At 37.5% G+C, this 22,691-nt stretch overlaps 1 protein-coding gene and 1 long non-coding RNA gene across 2 annotated transcripts; both read right to left on the reverse strand.

Annotated features, from left to right (window-relative positions):
- Window positions 1-1,269: 1,269 nt before the first annotated feature.
- LOC131332224 (protein ACTIVITY OF BC1 COMPLEX KINASE 1, chloroplastic) lies at window positions 1,270-20,935 on the reverse strand. The gene is made up of 14 exons (XM_058366313.1): window positions 20,400-20,935; window positions 18,437-18,643; window positions 17,949-18,038; window positions 17,712-17,858; window positions 15,635-15,799; window positions 15,203-15,343; window positions 14,945-15,124; window positions 11,757-11,952; window positions 10,783-10,910; window positions 9,938-10,009; window positions 2,228-2,340; window positions 1,941-2,088; window positions 1,783-1,852; window positions 1,270-1,616 (listed from the first exon to the last, which is right to left on the reverse strand). The coding sequence occupies exons 1-14, from the start codon at window positions 20,718-20,720 to the stop codon at window positions 1,552-1,554; spliced, it is 2,043 nt and encodes a 680-aa protein (XP_058222296.1). The 5' UTR covers window positions 20,721-20,935; the 3' UTR covers window positions 1,270-1,551.
- LOC131332225 (uncharacterized) lies at window positions 3,125-9,931 on the reverse strand. The gene is made up of 2 exons (XR_009201624.1): window positions 8,987-9,931; window positions 3,125-8,646 (listed from the first exon to the last, which is right to left on the reverse strand). It is a non-coding gene; the product is annotated as an uncharacterized LOC131332225 (long non-coding RNA).
- Window positions 20,936-22,691: the final 1,756 nt, after the last annotated feature.

The following is a 22,691-nucleotide window of genomic DNA, read 5'->3' on the forward strand; positions in this document are numbered from 1 at the left end:
CTCTTCCCGAGTCACGATAACTTAAAAAAAGAAGGGGTTGTTTTCTGAATCTTTGCGGTGTACTTGGATTCTCCCAATAACTACAAAAGTGTAGCATTCTTGAATCTAAATGGCGCAATGGTGATGAAACTAGATTTAAAAAAAAAAAAAAAAAGAAGAAGAGGGAAAGACTGTAGTTATAAGATATCTAATATGTATCCTTCATTTGATTTGGATATTTTACTTGTCTCATTCGCGTGCAGTAGGTCTTCTTACCATTGTATTAGATGCACATAGTGAAATGTACTAATATTTATTATATCTGAATTTTGTTGCCCTGCCAATAAAGAAAAAGATATCTAAAGGAACTGTCAGTCTTGAGTTGTCTTTTATTCAAAGGAAAAGATGTACTAAATTCTATTGTTTCCTTTTGCTTTTATTGTTTGTGTGATTCTATCCGCAAGGAACTGTCACTGGAATTGTCTTTTATTCAAAGAAATAATTTTTGTCAAAAACATCAAATTTTTTACGTATGTTAATAGGTAAAATGAGTCCTTTCCATTTGGAAAAAAGAAAGAAAATTCAGTTTTTGACAAGAATAAATATTTTTCAAGTTCTCATTTGTTTACCAAGCAATCTTTTGAAACGCAAGGAATACGAAATCGAGCACAATTTTGCAAAGAAATAGCCACTTATTTCTCGAGAATTGATGGAAAACATGCTGCTCAACATCATTTGATTGAAAAGTTGACCCAACCCCTTACTGTTTTTAGAAACCCTTCACTTCAACTTGTATTTTCTCACCAAAAAAAAAAAAAAACATGAGATAAAAAAATTCACCCCATTCCGCTAACTAAAATAAGTACTTATTTTTTGAATTACAAGTAAATAGGTAATGTATTATAAGAGAATGACATGTCTCGTAAAACGAAAAATAAGTACTTAAAAAATAAGAACCTTAGGGGAACGGGACCACGTTTGTACCCTAATTCAAGTTGATTCTATTTCACTAAAGCAGGGCAGGGTCGGGTCTAGAGTACTTTAATTTGGCACACGACACAGCAAGATTGACGAATGGGCCACGCTGAGCACGACACAACCCAAACACCTCTAAATAGGATCAAAATCAACAATTACTGATCTTATGCTAAGCTCAGTAGCCTTCAATAAACGAAATTCCTAGGTCCTCTACATTTTACACTTTTACCTTCAAGAGAAGAATTAACACCAACACAAGAAGATTCAAATATACAGTACTTCAAACAAACATAACAAGTATAATCCGACCAATATGCCGTACACCCTTTAACTTTCTCTTCTATATAATCAATAAGTTTTATACTTCTATGCAACAAAATTTTCCTTTAATACAGCAAAAAGGATCTTTACTTTTCCTGTATTTAGCATTGCAACAGGGAATTTTACAATATAGAACAGGAGGATCTCACCATGCAGAGAGAAGGTAAACCTTATAAAGGCTAACAAACTTTTGTGGTCCAACAATATTCAGAGCTGATATTTGCTGTATATACATTCATATATAGCCGGCTATACACTGTAATCAAACTTCAATTACCTATCACGTAAGATGGAGTCAGTCCAGGAAAGCATGACATCCCGGGCAACAGATGGTAAGTCTGCATTTAACAGAAGTTACCGCACTCAGAAAAACATGAACATTAATAGGAAACACTGAAACAGCATTTAAGTTCATACGAGATTTTAACAACCTAATTATTGAGCCGAAGAGGAAAAAAACTAAATTGATCAGTGCTCAAACTTCCACATTCAATGAAATTTTACCTCGTGCGACCTCCAAAGCCATTGAGGGTATATCTATTTGGTCTTCAACCAGCCTATATACATCAACAAGCTACAAGAGACACAATTATCCACATTTGAGAAATCCCATAATCGAATAAAAATTTGAAAATAGAAAATAACCCTTTGTTATTAAGTACCTCTTGAATGTGAAGCTTGGAGTCTTCAGTCAAAGCAAGAAGAAGCTGCCTTCGAATTCCTTCATCAATTAGGAAAAGGCGAGCACCGTCCTTGATGGTGTCTGTCAAGTCCAATTTCCTATCTATCTGCCAGTTTTTTGACCCCTGCCTGCCAAATAGAAGCAAAAAAATGAATGGTAGATTACGAAAAATTCAAGTGGGGTAGAGCATTTGGCTACCAGAAAGTAGAAACAGGCCTCTTAATCAGAAAGAAAAGAAAATAGCAAGTGTTCCATAAAGATACGTACGTCTTATTCACTTGCAATGCAGGATTGCTGCTCATCTTTGTCACATTTTCCTTTGCCAAAACAATAAGATTTTCAAGCCGTTTCCACTGGAAAAGATCATCTTTGAACAATACCTAACCCAGGAAACATATTGTATCCAAGAGAGGAACTCATAAGTTCTTATAACAAGAATACTTCTAAGGACCTGAAATGAGGAAACCTATAATTTGTGCAGATTATAAGTGTTCGCCTAATCGTTCAAGAAAGATCATCAATATAACAATTCAAGAGGCCTCCATTAGACACGCTAGACTAGATTATTTGCATGATGCTTTATTATGAAGTGTGAAGAGGTTTATAGCATCCAGAAGACTAGAACAAATTGGACAAAGAGGAATAAAGGAACAAGAAATTACTCAAAGGATTGAGGTAAGCAATCTGACATTCGGAGTAGGATTTACAATTGGTAGACAGTATTATATATTAGGGATGGAATTTGGTTAAATATGTTAACATCTCAATCATTTACCAGTTCAATGTTTTGTAAAACCCTGTCGATATCTACATGCTAAGGAAATCATTTTGTAATCTGTTTTGGAATATTAGGATGTGCAAACTACAGGAAACTCCCTGAGCTAGAGGAACTTGAAGCCATAAAGTCTCTGAACCCCACAACACTAAAATAAACCAGCTTCATATAAATAAGAAGTCTCTCCTCAGTCATCTAACTATTACACCATACAGACGGCAACTTTACAGGTGAGAAGTCCTTAGTCAGGGTTCCTGACTGATTGGTAATGCCGATGAAATGAACAGAGGAAAAAAAATGTATGCTTTATTGCTTTCCTGTTTTCTATATATAAACCCAATTTGCTTTAACATGGTATCAGAGCTAGGTTTTCTGAGGCTTTTCCCCTCTATGCCATAGTTGCACTTTGTTTCGTTGTGATCCATGTGTTCCGGATCTTTTGTTGACCTCTCCACGTGCAAGTCGGGGGTTGCACGTGAGGGGGAGTGTTGGAAATTGTCCCAAATCGGTTAATTATCTCATCCAAAACTAGTTTTATGAGCCTGGGCGGCCTCTCCACTCATTATCAATTGGTTTTGAGTTGGATGCTTACAATATATGAACGGAAACTTTTTTAGGCTCCGTTTATGCCAACCTAACCTAGAAAAATACATGAAAATCTGTTTTTGCAAAAATTATAGTATTATTTAATTTTTGGTTTTGGTTTTGGTTTTGGTTTTGGTTGCTAATTCGAAACATTATGCAGAAACTAATATTTTTGGATGGATGAATTGGTTACCCAACTTAACGCAAGCCAATTAAACCACAATCATCCCATGGATTTAGTTTACCCAAATGGATTAGGCATCTCATCAGAAAATCTATGTGGTCTTTGACTGAAAGTACATCATCACATGGAAAAAAAAAAGGGCAAATAGAAATGGATGCACAATTGCTATATCTATTTTGTACTGTATGTACCTATTTCACCGTCGTTGACATTGCATGGTTATTGCTGACATGGTTACTGGTGTTAGAGAGAAATCATCAACCTCATTAACTTGTTCTGTTGGAAATTTTCCCACGTCGGTTAATTATCTCCTCCAAACCTAGTATATGAGCCTGGGCAACCTCTCCACTCATTGCCAATTGGTATTGAGTTCGATGCTTAAACATGGTATCAGAGCTAGATTTTAGGAGGCTTTTCCCCTTTGTTTGTGTCATAGTTGCACTTTGTTTCGTTGTGATCCGTGTATTCCGAATCCTTTGTTGATCTCTCCACGTGCGAGTGGGGGGGTTGCATGTGAAGGAGAGCGTTGGAAATTGTCCTACATTGGTTAATTATCTCCTCCAAAACTAGTATATGAGTCTAAGCAGCCTCTCCACTCATTGGCAATTGGTATTGAGTTGGATGCTTTAATAGGTTCAATGGCACGAGAACTATGGCTGGTGACTGGTGTTGAATCTTCAAGTGCAAACTGTTGCACTCTTTCTCTGGTTCGTATGAAGTAATTATTTTTGCAAAAAGGATTTTCCTAGTTGTAAGGGTTCTTATGCGCATAATTTGCAGTAAACAATTTTCGGAGTAAAAATTTACAACTTGAAATCTAACTCAACTTACCATGGCGATCCGGTAAGTTGTTTTTACTACAAACTCGAGTTTTAAGTTCACCACAAGTAGAGAACAACAGTTTGCACTTAAAGGATCGACACAAGCCAATGTACCTTTGCCATTGACCAAGTCGAAGAGGTTGATTCAAGGTTTCTAAATCGCAGTATTGGGATAATTACCAATATTGGTGTTGCGGCTATTTGTTGACTGATATCAAATGATGCATAGCTAAATAACAGAAATAGCGGTACTACATTTAGAACCGTGGGTTGGTGATTATTTTCCATCATCTGTGACCATATCGGGAATAACTATTGTCAAATCAAACCAAACCGAGCCTTATGTCCCAGTCACTTGGAGTCGGCTACATGAATCATTTTCCTTCAGTGAGCTCTGTCAAGGGCCACTTGTTCACACAAACCCATTATACTCATATCTTTGCGCACAACAGCATCTAATGTCAATTTAGGTTTACCCCTCCTCGTAGCATTGCTACCCAAAGATATCATATCCGCTCTCTTAACTACTGCATTTCCCGGTCTATGGTAGACATGCTCAAACCACCTTAGCCTATTCTCCCTCAACTTCTCCTCTATAAGTGCCACTCCTACCATCTCATGAACCGTTTCATTTCTAATCCTGTTTCGTCTAGTCTTACCACACATCCACCTCAACATTCTCATTTCCTCTACACTCATCTTGCTCACCTGTTGTTTTTTAATAGGCCAACATTCTGTCCCGTTAAGCATCGTTGGTCTGATGGCAGTTCTATAGAATTTTCTCTTCAATTTTGTGAGTACCCTCTTGTCACCTAGTACACCAGTAGCACTCCTCCACTTGAGCTACCCACTTGGATCCTATGGGTCACATCATCGGCAATCTCTCCATCTCTATTAATAATTGAGCCTAAGTACCTAAAATGATCACTCTTTGGTATCTCCTGGTCTTGGATCATCACTCTTTCTTCATGCGCACTGCTGGTACCACTAAACTTGCACACCATATACTCAATTTTACTCCTACTTATTCGAAAACCCTTTGACTCTAATACTTCCCTCCAAATTTCTAGTTTCGTATTAACACCTCTAACAGTTTCATCTACGAGAACATTGTCATTTGCAAACATCATACACCATGGGAAATCCTCCTGAAATTGTCAAGTCAATTCATCCATAACTAAGGCAAAGAGGTACGGGCTCAAGACTGACCCTTGATGCAATCCTACAGTGATTGAAAATTCACTCGTTTCCCCTACTGGCGATCTAATGGTAGTGACGGCCTTACCCGGTTTCATCCTTTTCAAAACTTTAACCACTTCAAACTTTTGTATTCTCCGATAAAACTCATATTCTATGTTCTCGTCAGATACACACTTCCTCCCCACCAAAGCCTTATTCATGTTTCTAGTTTAACAACTTCTCGAAATACACTTCCATCTATCCTTGATCTCCTCGTCTTTCACCAACACCACCGAATCAATACCTTTTTTACACTTAACTTGAGAAACGGCTCTAGCTTTCCTTTCTCGTAGCTTGGCAAGTTTATAAATAATCTTTTCTCCATCTTTACTATCAAGACTAAAGTAGAAATTCTCATAGGCTTTCAACTTGGCATCTCTAACGGCTTTCTTAGCTTCCTTGCTAGCTTGTTTATAACCCTGAAAATTTTCCTCATTGCAGTCCTTTTGCCACTTTTTGAAGCACTCATTCTTGGCTTTTACCATGGTTTGAACCTCGTCATTCCACCACCATGTCTCCTTAGAAATTGGACCTTTTCCTTTTGACTCCCCAAGAACCTCTTTCGATATTCTTCTAATACCGTCAACTATGGTATTCCACATATTGTCACTATCACCTTCCATTCCCCACCGTACTTCTTGAGACATTCTTTCCTTGAATACCTCTAGTTTCTCCCATCTTAGGCCCCACCATTTAGTACGTGGGCATCTAGTTTCCTTTCTCCTTCTATTATTCCCCTTGAGACGAATATCCAACACAAACAGTCTATGTTGTGCCACTAGACACTCTCCGGGAATAACCTTACAATCCTTACATGTCAAGCGGTCTGCGCTTCTAGCAAGCAAATAGTCAATTTGGCTTCTATTGGCTCTGCTCTTAAAGGTAATTAAATGCTCTTCTCGCTTCCTATAGAGAGTATTCCCCACTATAAAGTCAAAAGCTACTGCGAAATCTAAAATCCTCCAACCACCTTCGTTAAGGTCACCAAATCCAAAGCCACCATGCACCTTTTCATACCCTTACTTATGCACTCCCACATGACCATTGAAATCACCTATTATAAATACCTTCTCCCCAAAAGGTATCTCTTGAATCACGTCATCCATCTGCTCCCAGAATTGTTGTTTAGTAAGATCATCCAAGCCTACTAGGGGTGCGTAAGCACTAATAATATTAACTATGCTCCCTCCGATCACAAGCTTAACTAAAATAATCCGATCTCCTTTCCTCGTGATTGTAACTACCGATGCTGTGTTTGGATGAGTTTTTGAGAAATTTTGTAGGGTTATGAGTGGAGAGAGAAATGAAAGTAATGATTGAAAGTAGAGGTAATGATTAGAGAGAGATAGAGAGAGAAATTAGAATAATGATTGGAGATGGGGGTGAGTAATGATTAGAAGTAGGGGTAATGAGTATTTTTTAAGTTGAGAATTTTTTTTCAAAAAGCAATCCAAACAAAGCACGAATCTTTCAGATGTTTATCTACTACGACACCTACCCCATTTCTATGTCTATCCTTACCCGCATAGTACAGCTTATAACCTGTGTCCTCTATCTCCCTAGCTTTCTCCCCTACTCACTTAGTCTCTTGAAGGCAAGCTATACTAATCCTCCACCTAAGCATGGTGTCAACTAGCTCCCTAATCTTACCAGTCAATGTCTCTATAATCCAAGTTGCTAAACGAATCCTATAGTCCTGTGCTTTTGCTCTCTACATGATGTACTTTCAGATAAATATGTATCCCTACAGGTTTTGTGATGAAATGCCTAACCAATTTGGGTGTACTAAAGCTTCGATGTTATTGTGATTAATAAATAGATATTTAGGTGATCTGCATATTATATTATTCTTACATTTAAAAATAATACTTGGTAGCCACCAAACATTAGAAAATGCTAGAAATAAAACCATTTTACTGGAAAAACATTACACAAAAAAAAATTCCTATGTAAACATTTACTTTCTAAAAAATAACCTACGAGCCGATGTTGGCATGTGACACAATCAAAGTCGTAAAAATGACTTGCCACATTTTCCGTAGTAAGTTGTTTTGGGCATTTGTAAAATATTTAATTCAAAAACTATTTACCGCAAATTATGCACAACGAAACACCAGAATTTAGGAAATAGTTTCAACAAACATATTTAATGTCTATAAAACGGTCCCTTAGTGTACTTGGAACCAGAGTTATTGATTCCGTACTATACCGGTCGGTACATCCCGTTCCAAAAAGAAAACGAGATAGTGGACACTCTATTCCGTCCCAGGAAAAATTCCGACATTTTTCGGACTGTTCCGGCTATTCCGGGTGATACCGGTGTATTTCGGTCTTGTTCCGTAGTTCCGGCAATACAAAAATAACGTCGAGCTTTCTTTGATCTGGGTCAGCCTCTCTTTAATGGAGGAAGTTGCAGCAGATCAGAATTCGGAACAGCGAAGGAAATCGACTTTTGTGGTTACTACAGCCCCTAGTAATGGTAGGAAACATGGAGATGAAATCCTGGCCCTTGAACCTAATCTAACGGTAGGAAAAAGGAGAACAAAAGCCCTCTTGTCAGAGCTTTGGAAACATAAGAATTTGTCTGGGATTGCACAGTACAACTACAATTTCTACTTTATTGCATAAGAACCCCAAACAACATTTATTGTTTCTATGGAATAATTTGTTTGAATATTGTTATTCTAAATACTAATATTTTGTCGAATATTTTTCATTTAATAACATTTTATTATGCTCCACATAATTAATTTAGTTTCATATGTATGCATGTTACTTGTACATGTAATACATAAATATATTAATAGTACTAGATTAGAAGTATATAAACAAATATATCGCGGTAAATCTGAAATGGAACCGAGATATACACCGGTATCGGTATGTACCGTTCCGGTAGAGAAAACAGTACGCTGGCCAGTACAAGATTGATAACTTTGCTTGGAACGATGTCTATGTATGTCAAGATACATTCTCGAAACCAGACTACACTATTGCTCTTATCAAGGTTGTAGATACCATTCCGTACTAGACCGGTCCAGCCAATACATCTTGTTCGATCGTAAAACCGGTACTGTTAGACCTATCACTTAATAATATTTGGAACCTCTCCACTCATTGCCAATTGGCTTTGAGATGGATATAAAATTTCTACATGGTATCAAAGTTGGGGTCCATTCCACCCCACATTTTATAAAATTCACAATTCACACCCTACGATGACAAACCAGCAAAAAGGTTGCACGATGATAGGACCCAAATGTGGCCAAATGTGACAGACCTCAAACGCGGCTGCACGTGAAGGGATGTTAAGAAAATAGAGTCCCACATTGCTTGGGAGTGGAATGGGTGCTTAATAACATTTGGGACAACTCCACTCATTGCCAATTGGCTTTGAGATGGATATAAAATTTCTACAAGACCCCTATTTCGTTCCAATTAAATTTCTAGCCATTCTTGGTTTATTTCTCCCTACCGGGAAGTTTTCTGTCGTATCTTCTGCTGCAATACCGGCACCAGAAGTGAAGTACGAAAGAAAAGAAGAAAACTCACCTTTTTAGCCATTCTGTGTTATCCATGATAGGACAAGACAGTATGTTTCATCATTAGGCGGGGTCCACTTGGTGACCTCTTGTGTTTTTTAATTGTTTTTTTCAAGTACGGACACATTGGATATTTTCTCTACAAGTGGCGAGCTAATAAGTGTGGGATTTCTAAAATAGAACTGTTCTAGAATTATTTTGTATATACAAAGTGCATATTCATAGTAGGTGAAGTAAATTTAGCCATAAAATTCTACCATTTGAATAACATTACAATATGATATTGACAACTATAAATATGATATGGTAGCGAAATATAGTTCGGCACCCGTAGGTACCATACCAGTAAGACAAGCAGTACCACAGCTGATACGACATTCAAAATCTTGGCTCTAATATCGATGCTTCTAAGGTGATAAGATATTTGAAAGTCAAACCATAGTACATTTTTAGAAGTGACCATTAACTACAAGTTAACTAATACATTTACAATTTATGCTTCTGCTATGACATTAATAATTATACAAATAAGCAGGATAACTAACTCGTTTTGTATAAGCAACCTTTGGTACCAATTGCTATTGGCCGGTCGCAAGGTCAAACCCTTTTAAGGTGGTGCTTAGGTCATGAAAATACGTAATCACAAGTTTTGTGTCTAAAACTATAATAACTGCAGAACCTGCTGGTTATTGGGGCAATATCTCGATTCAAGGCCGCTATGCACAAAAATATAATAAATACCTCTAAACATTTCAACTCGAAATACTACTACAACAGTAATAAACAAGAAGTAGACTGGAAAATCTCTCTGCTCAATCATTCCAGACTGACCTGTATGAGCCGTTCTCGTAGGGCAGGGTTAGGGTCGGTCAGAAGCCGCTTCGCTATATACGGATAGGCAACCTAGTACACTGCATGCTTTTAGTAAACAAACATATAACACAGACTAGACATTGAACATGGACAGCAGGATTTAGAATTTGGAAACACTACATAATTTTCTGTAGCACTTAAATAGATAATTCTGCAGGAAATATTTTTCAGGCTAAAAACAAATACGTCCAATGAGCCAATGCAATCATATTGTGAGTACAGTCTACGATAATATTTAACTATTGCTTCCATTCTGTTTATTTGCATGAAAAGTGCCAGGATCCCAGTAGCCTCATTTGATTCAAACCATATTTTTTCACGAGCAGGATGGAAAATGTATCTGATAACGCTGTTTTTCATATATAAAATGCATACAACTACTTCATCAGTGCTTGCATCTCCGTGTTTCTGGACATATCTAGTAAAATCAAGAAGGCAGCATTGCAGAAACAACTGATAGTGTAGGTTTTAGTCCCTGCATGTTACTTGTAGTAAGAAATCTTTATGTGAATAAACATTTATTCTTCCCATCACCACAAGGATGTTTCGTTTCCTATGTTGTCTGGATAAAGAGATATTAATGGTTCGCACTGTAGCTCATTATACCTCCCCATGTCTTGTAATCTTGGGCAACGGACTTCCCAAATGGAATGACTTTCAAACCCTTTGATCCCTTGTCCAATGAATGTGTGTCATATGCATTTTATGGTCCTTGAAAAAAGTGGCTTCATTCCCAATTTCACATATTTAACAGAAACACAAATATTGAACTGAAAAAATAGGACAGATAAACAATCTCTCACCTCAAGAAATTTGAAATCAGGTTGAAGCGTGAAACAAATGCCCTCCTGAGTCAATAAAGACCGTATAACAAGAGAAAATCTCTCCGGAATTCGGATGGGATACTGGTATACCAGTTGATTGAATTTCCCTTCAGCATTGAAGACACACATCAACTGAATATCAGTTACTATACTGTGGTAAACAGGCAAAAACAAAAAATAGAGAGAGGAGGTAAATCTGAAGTAAAGAATTAAAGTTCAAACGAAGTGTCATCACTTATTATGGACTTAAACAATTGATTACATGGTCCTCTGGCATCTTATGAATACTAACTCAAGACAATGGTAAAATATCAAGCCTAAACTTGAAATATACTCCCTCCGTCCCGCAAAGTTTGGCACTTTTGTGCTTTTACTTGTCCCATAATATTTGGCTAGTTTGAAAAGTCAATAGAAAAGTTAGGTGAACTTCCCACTTTACCCTTTTCTTTTGCACACTAGACAACAATCAGTTCAAACAAACAAATCAATTTTGAATTTGGGAGCCACAAATCAGCGCCAAAACTTTTGGCATCTGACACCCAATTTGAAAAATAGTTGTGAAAGTATTTTTTTTAAGACAAAAGTTGTGAAAGTACACATTGGTAACATTGGAAAGTTTGCTCATTAATTGTACATCAAATTTTTTCTCTTAAAAGTTGGATTTCCCAAAAGTGCCAAATATTACGGGACGGAGGGAGTATCTGTTTGACAAGCTGGCCTAAAGATAAATAAGGATGGTCACAATAGGCAGCAAGTCATGTCACAATTAGGAGCCACAATACTAACATTTACTCCGAATATTCCAAGTTGTGATAATTGTCAACAAAGTCTATCCTTATGGTAACAAGCGCACATCTTGCCCGAAACAAAACTGAACCAAAGATCAATCATAAGCAGAAAGAGAAAAACCTAGAATGAAAAACTGCAAAACAAAAATTGGACATATAGTTTACCAGTAACACTTCTGAAATTAAAATCAGAGAGTCCTTTGCCAGCAGAGTTCTGCCAGATTGCTTCCAGAGCAGGTACAATGGGGGCGACATCAGTCCCGCTAGCCAGGAAACCAAGCCTTGTGAAATCATTTGCCATCTCAACGTAGTCCTCATTCACAGCATGGACAACAGCATCAATTAAAATCTGTTTGTTTTGCTGAAAGAGAGACAGAAATATTAGTTCCAATATATCCCTCAGAGATTTCTAAACTCAAAGTAGATTAACAGGGAAGCAAACCAAAAGCTTTTGTGTTTGGAGAGCAATGTTACATAACCAAACCATACCGACCCTGAAGTCCCAATCAATTGGGCGTTTTCTCCATTGAGCTTTGTCAAGGGCATCCTGTTTCGTGATATCCAATAAACCTATATCCTTTCGAAGGTTTGTAGGTTTACAGTTGTCAATGTGTGCTTTGCCTTTAAACGAAATTTCGCTTCTACTTCTCCCTTTTCCGCCATTCATACCAATCCTTTGCATCTATTGCTACTAAAGGTTGATATTTATGTTTCATTCATTGATGATTCTAGCCAATCTAGAAGGGTTGATTTCATGTCCCAGAAATCTGACTTATTAAACCTGTAACACACGTTCCATTCATCGTTCAAACTTAGTTTTCCACTCGATTGTTGTACTTTTCTTGGTTTGATTTTTAAGTCAAAAGGAAAACCAAAAAATATGCCTTCCAAAGTTATGCTTCAGCTTAAGATTTTCCCATTGGTGATTGGCATATCAGAATTGCATTATACAGCAACAAAAGTAGCTATAATGGGAAAAACAAGAGCTTAATGCTTTCCTATATTTTTAGGACCATCATTTGATATCTTTATTTCTGCCTCAACAAATCTTTTTTTTTTTCACAAGGGCTCGTAATGTCTTTCTATGGGATCGCGGGTCTATTTATTCAATCGATTCTATGGGCTCGTAATGTCTTTCTATGGTGCACAATTTTGTGGAATGTAGGTAGTGGTTATGATCGATTCAATCGAAAAGAAGGAATAGCGTGTCTTTTTCGTTGGGGATTTCCTAGAAAAAATCGTCGTGTCTTCCTCTGATTTCTTATAAAAGATATTCAGTCCGTTAGAATAGAAGTTAAAGACGTTATTTATGCTTGTCGTGTTCTTTATATGGAAATCAAAGGTCAAATGGCCATTCCCTTGACTCGTACTGATGAGAATTTTACTCCACGCGAAGTTGAACAAAAAGCTGCTGAATTGGCCTATTTCTTGCGTGTACCGATTGAAGTTTTTTGATAAAAATGAACTAAAGAATGAAGACTTTCTCAGTAGGAGAGAAAAAAAAGTAAAGAATCGTCTTTTTTCTATAACATAACGTTGGCTTTGTTTGGTTTAAATTTTAGAAAGTTATTTTTGAAAGTTGGAGTGGTAATGAGTGGAGAAAGATAGAGAGAAAGATTTATTGGAAACTGTGCCAAGAGTTAAAAATAACTTTCAGAATGTTGAACCAAACGGAGTGAACATAACTGAACTTTCTTCAGAACGTTCACTCGAGCCCACGCAGACGACGTATACGGAACAACCCTAAAATGAAACTTTTTTTGTGGACTTTTATGTGTATGAAAATCCACTCAATTGAGTAGCAAAACAATTCAAAAAAAAATGTCAAAAAAAAAGCCTTCACTCCACTTCTCTATCTCGCATCTATAGTATTTTTGCCCTGGTGGATTTCTCTCTCATTTGATAAATGTTTGGAATCTTGGGTTATTAATTGGTGGAATACCAGTCAATCCAAAACTATTTTGAATGATATTAAAGAAAAGGATATTTTACAAAAATTCATAGAATTAGAGGAACTCGTCCTCTTGGACGAAATGATCAAGGAATATTCGGAGACACATTTACAAAAGATTGGTATAGGAATCCACAAAGAAACGATCCAATTAATCAAGATATACAATGAGGAACGTATCCATACGATTTTGCACTTCTCGACAAATCTAATCTGTTTCATTATTCTAAGTGGCTATTCTATTCTACATAATGAAGAACTTGTTATTCTTAACTCTTGGGCTTACGAATTCCTATATAACTTAAGCGATACAATAAAAGCTTTTTCTATTTTTTTCTTAATTGATTTATGTACCGGATACCATTCAACCCATGGGTGGGAACTAATGATTGGCTCTATCTAAAACGATTTTGGATTTTTTCATAATGATTAAATTCTATATGTTCTTGTTTCCATCCTTCCACCCCTTGTAAATGCAATTTTTAAATATTCGATTTTCTCTTATTTAAGTCATGTATTTCCGTCACTTGTAGTGGTTTATAATTCAATGAATGAGTGACAAACGATCCACTGATATTTATCCAATAATAATCTTTATTACTTTCTAGTTGTACATAAGAAAAGCATTTTAAATACTAAATCTTTCTATTTCTAGCCATTCCGAGGATTCATCCTATATCAAGTAAATAGCAGAATCGTGGATAGGGAACTATATCTACCCAATTTATTGTAGAAATTTTCGGGATCAATGGTTGGACCATGCAAACTAGAAATACTTTTTCTTGGATAAAGGAACAGATTACTTGATCCATTTCCATATTGCTCATGATATCTATCATAACTCGGACATCTATTTTAAGTGCATATCCCATTTTTGCACAGCAGGATTATGAAAATCCACGAGAAGCAAAAGCTTAATGCTTTCCTTATTTTTAGGACCATCATTTGCAGAAACCTAATGGACTACCTTTTAGCAATAATAGGAAAATAAAAACACTTGTGACCCATGGCCACTCGCAATATGCAATTCACCATCACATAGCCACACATAAATTTGCCCAGTGTGAACTAATGAAATAATACATTCTACCTGAAATAAAAGTCTTAGTTCAACCAAACCTTTATAATAAATCAAAATCAAGAAAGGGTGAACTAATATGCAATTCACCATCACATAGCCACACATAAATTTGCCCAGTGTGAACTAATGAAATAATACATTCTACCTGAAATAAAAGTCTTAGTTCGACCAAACCTTTATAATAAATCAAAATCAAGAAAGGGTGAACTAATATGTTGGTTGAGAGGAAACGAACCTTTACTTGTCCAAACATTATGCGGCATGGCTACAGGAGAATAATATTACCCTTAATATCTTAAAACTTAAAAGTGCGTATATTACCTGACTTAAGACTGCAACATTCCCAAAATCCACATATGCAATACGTCCATCACGCATAGCAAAGATATTTCCAGGGTGTGGATCTCCATGAAATAAACCGAATTCAAGCAATTGTCGTAGAGCAGCACTCACTCCAACAGTCAAAAATCCATTTACATCAATGCCTGCTTCCTTGATAGCCTGAGTTAGATGGAGGATCCTGAAATTAATATGACAGGCAATATCTTAAACTATAAATCAAAAGGATAGCATGCCAACCTGTGGGTCAGTACACCGTATACCATCAATCCATTCCATCACCAAGACACGTGCACCAGAAAGCTGCTTGTACACCCGAGGAATTTTAACAGTAGGATCATTTTGGAAGTTCTCCAAAAAATCTTCAATATTTTGCGCTTCCTAAAACAAAAGAGCCAAAAGTACTAAGTTGGTGTGCACACGTAGCTACAAAAGCAAAGTAACTAGATTTTCATTTTTCCTTTGTGGTAACACGTAGGGTGTATAGAATGTGCAACGAGTCTACTTCCAAAGTTCTATTGCCACGGGAAAACCATAATGTGCACCTAAATTAATCTCATGCCCCTCAAACCCGCAAAACTTTCACATGCAAGTATTTGTCATGGTATTTCAAATCTATTACTTCACATAATTGACCTTTTGTCAGAAACAAAGGATAGGAAAGGACAATACCAAAGTATAGTCTAGCTCCTCCAAGAGCTTCTCCCCAAATTCATCAACTATAAGCTCTGAATTGCACCCCAGTTTCTGTAGACTGATGCCATTCAAGAACGAAGCAAGGTTGCGAAAAAGAAAAAGGTCCCGATAGATTATGGGCTCTATTTGAGGCCTTTGAACCTGTGAGAATATGAAGTTGGACATCATCTTAGCGTGTGAAAAATTGTTTTAAAAAGAGCCAAAAAAATTTAAGCACATACATGTTCACTTGAAAGAACATTCACAAAACATATCAACGTTGCAGAGAAATAGGAGATAAGCCAAAACAAATGAAATGTAATGCTGAATGAAAAAACAAAGAATGGAGCCGTAATATACAATTACCCTAGGCAGTGACAAAAGTCAAGACTCCTCTGACCATAGCTGACGATTTCCAACAAATAACAGAATGATATACTACTGCCAAAGCAAGAAAATTTACAACAAACAATAAAATGTATGTAAGTCATTAAAGTAATACTGCCAAAGCACGAGAATCTGCAAGGATTTCTACTAGATTAACACATGCAAGGTTAAAGGGATAGTTTCACCTAAAAGCCCAAGACGCATGGACACTTCCACGTAGGAATGATATCTGTCTGAGGCATGCATCAAACACCGACCCTTTCACAGTTCATGAATGTGGCATGTTTTATATTTGAAACTTCATTATTCAGAAACTTTGACACTTAGTGGACACCCATCAACAAAACTTAAGAGGTGGATCTCTTAGTAAGAGCATCTCCAATTGCCTCGGTACTTCATTCTCGCCGCTTAGCCGAGCCAAACACCCAAAATTGGCTCCCAGCAACCTCGCATCCCTCCTCGCCATTACCTTCGTCGCTACACTGGCTTGCCTCTTCCATCGTCTCACTGTGGCCCCCCCCCCCCCCCCCCTCTCTCTCTCCACTGGATCTTGCACCGGAAAAATGAAGTTGATCTGTACCACGCGAAACAAATTGCCGCCGGAAACGGGTCAGAAAAATCACTGTGAGAACGTCGGAAAACGAGTCAAAGTCATCGCCATCGCCATCGTTGGCTCTGGCAAAGACAAACAATCTCTGTGATGTCGTGTTTTTGGTTAGGTTCATCTGGGGTGGGATTGGGTAGTATCAATTACTGGATGTAGTGTCATCGTGTTGATTTGGAATTAATCCTTGATCTGGTGCTAAAACCCTTGGTTAGGCTGTTGGATGGTGAAATTATTTGGAGGCTAGACAAAGTAAAAATTGTCACTTTTTCTAGCCAATTTGCTTAGGATTTGCTTGAGGCTGTTGGAGATGCTCCAAGACTCATCTTAGACATTCCTGGGGGTTGGGAGTACAAGTCTTCTTTCTTTTTTTTAATGATTCTAACTGGAAGTATAACTCAGCCAACAAATATATCTTGACGCATTTCTGAAAACAATGGATTACATGCATCAGAATGAGATACATAAAAGCATGCTATGAACAACATCTTTTAAGGCAATTGACACGAGTCCAAAAGTATTGTGAAAGTACAAGTGTTTGGGATAGAGTATTTTTTTTTTTTCCCCAAAATAGAGGGTCCATCTTGCAAAAGGGAGAAGTATCATCAGTATAGGCACAGCTCCACACACAACTATGAGCGCAGGATACATTTCCCAAAACTGATTCCTTTCCCAATTAACTTTTCTTCAACACCAGAAAAGGAAAACCATGAAGATTTTCAAGTACATCATTTTAGGCTTCTTTTCCTTTTCTTCTTTGGTTCAAGTTCTTGAAAACACAAGGGTTTCTACAAGCTTTCTCAAAAGGTTCCTCATACGAAAAGGTAACGAGACAGTTTCTGGAATTGCTCCAGCAAAACCTCTGTTGCCATTCTCCTTTCCTTCTTGTAGAAACATCACTCTAGAAGGCCTTGAGGAGATTAACCAACTAATTATTTCAGCAATGATGAACAGCACCATCCATGATATTAAACAAGTTTCACATGCCTAATGAAATACAAGCTTCAACATGATAAAAATTTAGTGAATAAGAATATTAAATAATAACACAACAAGGACTTTACCAGATTAACTTGTTACAACCTTAATAGCAACTTCCTCTCCTGTGGTACGCAGAGTAGCTCGGTAAACTTGACCAAGACTCGCAGCCGCTATAGTTTCCGAGGAAATTTTGCTGAAAACAGCTTCAAGGGGTTGACCCAGTTCTTCTTCTATAATGCTGAAGGCAACCTAAACAATTGTTAAGCACTCGCTGTGTTCTCTTCAGCATATAAGAAAACAGCCTATTAAATAAATTAGCTTCAAATATCAGTTCAGTACCTGGTTGGGAAAAGGAGGAACATCGTCTTGAAGAATACAAAGTTCATTCATATAATCTTCTCTAATAATGTCAGGTCTGTTTGCAAGAACCTGTTATTTGGGGAAAAAAAAGTTTAAGGAAACCAGTAAGCCAAAGGCCATGACTTCATATCCAAATATAGAAGAAAAGAAAGAGAATACTGAATGGTTCATCTAACTGCCTTTTCCTTCAGTTTTTGGAAGGAGCTTGAGGGTCTTAAACTGTGTAAAATTTGTAGCGAAATATTTTTTTCTGGTTGTGGTGTAACTCAAATCTTCCAAGGTTTCATCAATTAAAGTAAGCCAAAAGAACCCACATTCCCGTCCTGTCTAGTTTTTGAAACACTAGGGTCAGCCTACATAGAGCTAAAAACCTATAGGGTCAGCTACATAAACAGAAAAGAAATGCAATATACAACAACGACAAATGAACACTTAAGAAGGATATAGGGAGCATAATGAGGACAAACCTGCCCAGCTTTGATGAAGGAAGGGCCTAAATCACACAAGAGATTTCTAAGCTGCCGAGCACGAAAAGGAACAACTTCTTCATCACGACCCACCAAAAAATCGTACGACAAGGTAGACCAATAGAATCCCAAATTCCAAACTATCTCAATTCCACGGCCGATAAGAGACAGAATGGCCCCTCTAGATTCCAACACCTTATTCCTCACCTGACAAAGCATATCAAGAACAATACTCTGGTAAACAAAAATTTGAACCTAGGGTGATGCCAGTGTAGTCATGGTGGGGTCAATTGACCGTATCAAGAGGCAATAAACTATTTTGTTTTAACAGGGGTTAATTTTTTACCAGCTTTCATTTCAGCGTCATTTAATCATACCCCAGTTACTTTTTGGCAGCAGTAGAAAGTACCATAGTGTAGACACCAAAATGGGGGACCAAAAGATGAATGATTGGGTCACACAAATTACAAAGGATGCATTTGATACTATCGACAAAAAGGCAATGTTCTAAAACCCGCCAGGCAATAGTCGGGCGGACTAATCAAGGCCTAGAGATTAGTCAATTTTTCTATTTTTTTAAATAAAAAATCTTCCCACCTCCCCAAAAGTTTGAGGAAGAAATGACACAAGACTACGAAGAAAAGAACTAAGACAAGTAACAACTAAATAGCCGATCAAAAAAGAGTAACAACCAAATATCTAGTAACAAGTAAGTTCGTGACAAATAACTAATCAAATACAAAGTTCGATGCTCAAAATTCAAATAGGCATGTGATGTATATATCCTTTTTGCTAAAATAACACTTAACGCCCTGTATTTTTTAACCTTGCACATTTAACCCTAAACATTTAAAAACTACGAAATAGATCGGCAGACTAGTCCCACCTAGCCGACTAATCCCTACCTAGCCGACTAATGTACAAAATGCAAAATCAACACTTAGACCCTGAAATCTAAGCATTGAGAGGTCGCCAAGTGCCGCCTAGACTGACTTTTAGAACACTACAAAAAGGTCATTATGCTATGATTTCAAGACATCAAACCTTGTCGAATGCCTGTACAAGGTTGACTCACCTCGATTAATTACCGGTTCTAAAAATGCTAGTCATGAGCATCATAAGCCTCTAGACTCATTGCCAGTTGGATTTGTGCTAGCTGCTTCAATATGGTGTAAGATTTACGCTTACAGGTGGCTTTTGAACAACACTCTATCTTGTTAATAGCTAATTCTCACTTCGCTTGCTCCACGTGCGAGTCGGGGGTCGAGCGGGTAGGGGTATTAAAGTTTGGCTTTGTCCCATCTCAATTAATTATATCAGCCTCTCCATTTATCTCAATCCATTGGCAATTAATTTTGAGTCGAATGGTATGACAATGCAATTGCAATATTTCCTGTATTTACTTGGTGGTATTTTTTTGTTTTTTTTTTTTTTCCTGTCAAGAGCAATAGTATCTGTAAATTAAAAAGTTTCTATTTATGATTTGACGGGTTCAATTAATTTGTTGTTTGTCAAAAAGAGATGGTTAAATGTTAATTAGCACAAAAGTTACTTTCCTACAACATCGGTCTAACAAAAATTTCTCGAGTCCCCAATTGAATCAAATTAAACAACTAGAATATAGATTGGGAAACAAAAAGCTAAACGTAGAATATAGAGATTAGAAGAGTCTAAGCCCTGTTCTTCCTAATTTATTGTTTTGGTAGTTTCTTCTTCCTAAATTACTCTTCTTCTTTTCTGATTGGGATTCAGCTTGACGAGAGGAGTCTAAAAAATGAGAAAACTATTAAATTACGACCAAAAGGAACACAAAGGTTCACTAAAGACGAAAAATTAATTCACACATTACAACGAAAAGCTAAACTAAAAATTATAAAAAGTAAATAACACCGCAAAGAATACCAGAGTTTAAGAAGAAAAGAACTCAGCCGTGATCTTGCTGTTTACGAGTTGTTTTTCTTACCGTCTCGGGTGAGTACTTACGGAACGGAACACAAACCCCGCGTTCAATATCCAGCTGTTCCAAAGCACTACTAGGCGGCGGCTTTCCCAACTCTACCAATCTAGTTGCTGCTGCTGCTGCCGCAGTAGTCGTCAAACTTCTTCTTCTCCTGCTGCCGTTAACGGAACCCCAGTACCGCTTCGTCTTTGTTCGAGTTACAGCACCGGTGCGTACGCGGTAGCGACTATTGTAAGCCGATGACGTTGTAGGCGTGTTGTAAGCGAAGAAACTGAAATTGGATAGTGAAGGGCATACACGATCGGTCGATAATATCAATTCCATGGTTAGTATAAACTACTGGGAGTGGGAACCCTGTATCTAATCTGGGAAGATGAGGCGAAAGACGTGGGGGAAAGAAGAGGAGAGACGTTTTGAGAGGTGAATCAATTTTTGAATTTGGGTTGTGATAGGAGGAGGGCATGAGTGTGTTTTTGTCGGGTGCGGAAAATTTGATGATCATGTTCGTGTGGAAGGGGTTCAGCCGATTTTTCTGTCATGTCTCACTATGGTATTGGTATTGGTATTGGGTATTGGGTATGAATGCTCCCATAAGGCTTTGTTCGGACAAAAAATCTCATTTGGCTTATTGGCAATTCCCCAAAGGCTACCTCTAATGCCACGACACTATTCTTTAGTGCCACGACCATTTATGCCATTTACCCCTTTTACCCTCAAATTTTCTCTCGAATAAATGCTTCTCTCTTTTCCGTCCATGGCTGCCTAGGAGGCTCCGCCTCCAATTCCACCCCACCCTCTTGAAAAAATACCGTATTTCTTCACAATTGAATTTAAGAACTGACACAAACCATGGAATTACCAAACCCCCCCCCCCCCCCCCCCGCGCTCTCTCTCTCTCTCTCAGATTCTCTGCACTCATACACACACAAGTCTAGATGTACATCAATACAAAGAACAAAGCATCAACATCAAATTCTGGCTAGTAACGTCGTCATCAAAGATATCTCTTCAGTTCAGCGGCCTCCCCGTTCCCGATTAATCAACACCCAATCTCTTTGCTCAACAAAGCCGAACCGCCGCCGTCTCCCCTCCAACTACCGCGGATGGTGTGAAAATTTCTTTAGGAGAAACTAGAAAGAACTCAGGTGATACCATTTCCTATGTTCCCCATATTTCTCTGACGAGTTTTCAGTCCATTGAAGAAGGGCCGTTGTTTTTGGATTTGAATATTTACAAGAAGAGAGAAAAGGTTTTTTTGATTTGCTGCAATTTTGTCGTTGCACTCTATTTGTATAAATATGCGCATAGATTGTGGGTAATGATGACGTCGGTAGGATTTACTGGACTGATAAAGGGAAGAAAGTGTTCACAGCGCGGGGGGGGGGGGGCCGAGGAAGGAATCAAATAGGAGAGAGAAAGAGTCAAACTTGAGGATAAAATCGACCTAGAAACAGTTTTGTCGTGGCATTGTAAAAATTGGTCGTGGCATTAGCGCCACCCTTCCCCAAAAAGCCATTTCCCTGACTCCCCCGTCTGACACACACACGAGATCCGACCCCACCACAGTGTTCCAAAAATACCCCTTGTTGGGAAGCCAGAACAAGACAAATATCCAGGGCAATTTGGTAATTTCACGTCTCTGTTGTCCAGCTTTTTAAGGTTGCCTTTTTTTAGTCAGAGATTTGATGGCTTTTTTGACTTATTTCCGGCGGGAAAGTCAGCTTATTTTTTTGGCCGAACAGGCCCTAAATATAAGGGAAAATGACGGAAAATGACGGTTAAGGACGTGTTTTGATAATTAATATCCGTTAAGGACAATCTAAGAATATTTATTAATGCTAAAAATGTACTTAAAAGGTATATTAATTATCAAAACACGTCCTAGACCGTCATTTTCCCTAAATATAAACTTTTAGATTTCAAAATAGAACAATTTTAATTTATTGAAAAATTTTAAAATCAGCCCAATAGGCTGATTATAATGAGTGTGTAACTGTATATTAAAGAGTATAAAAAGTACATAAAAATACGTGTTTTTCTTGTCTTCTAGTGTGCGTATCGTCAATCCAGTGGGCTGATAATAGCAAGACTGTAGATCAAAATCACTCACAAAATCAGATGATTTTATGATTTTTTCTGTAGGAGACACTTACCACAATGTATGATTATATTTACCACAATGTATGATCACACTTACCATAATATATGATCATATTTATCACAATGTATGTCTACAATATATACTCAAACTTACCGTAATGTATGACCACAATCCATAATCAAACAGTTGAGGGA

Source organism: Rhododendron vialii, chromosome 7a (genome assembly GCF_030253575.1).
Source record: "Rhododendron vialii isolate Sample 1 chromosome 7a, ASM3025357v1".
Taxonomy (NCBI): domain Eukaryota; kingdom Viridiplantae; phylum Streptophyta; class Magnoliopsida; order Ericales; family Ericaceae; genus Rhododendron; species Rhododendron vialii.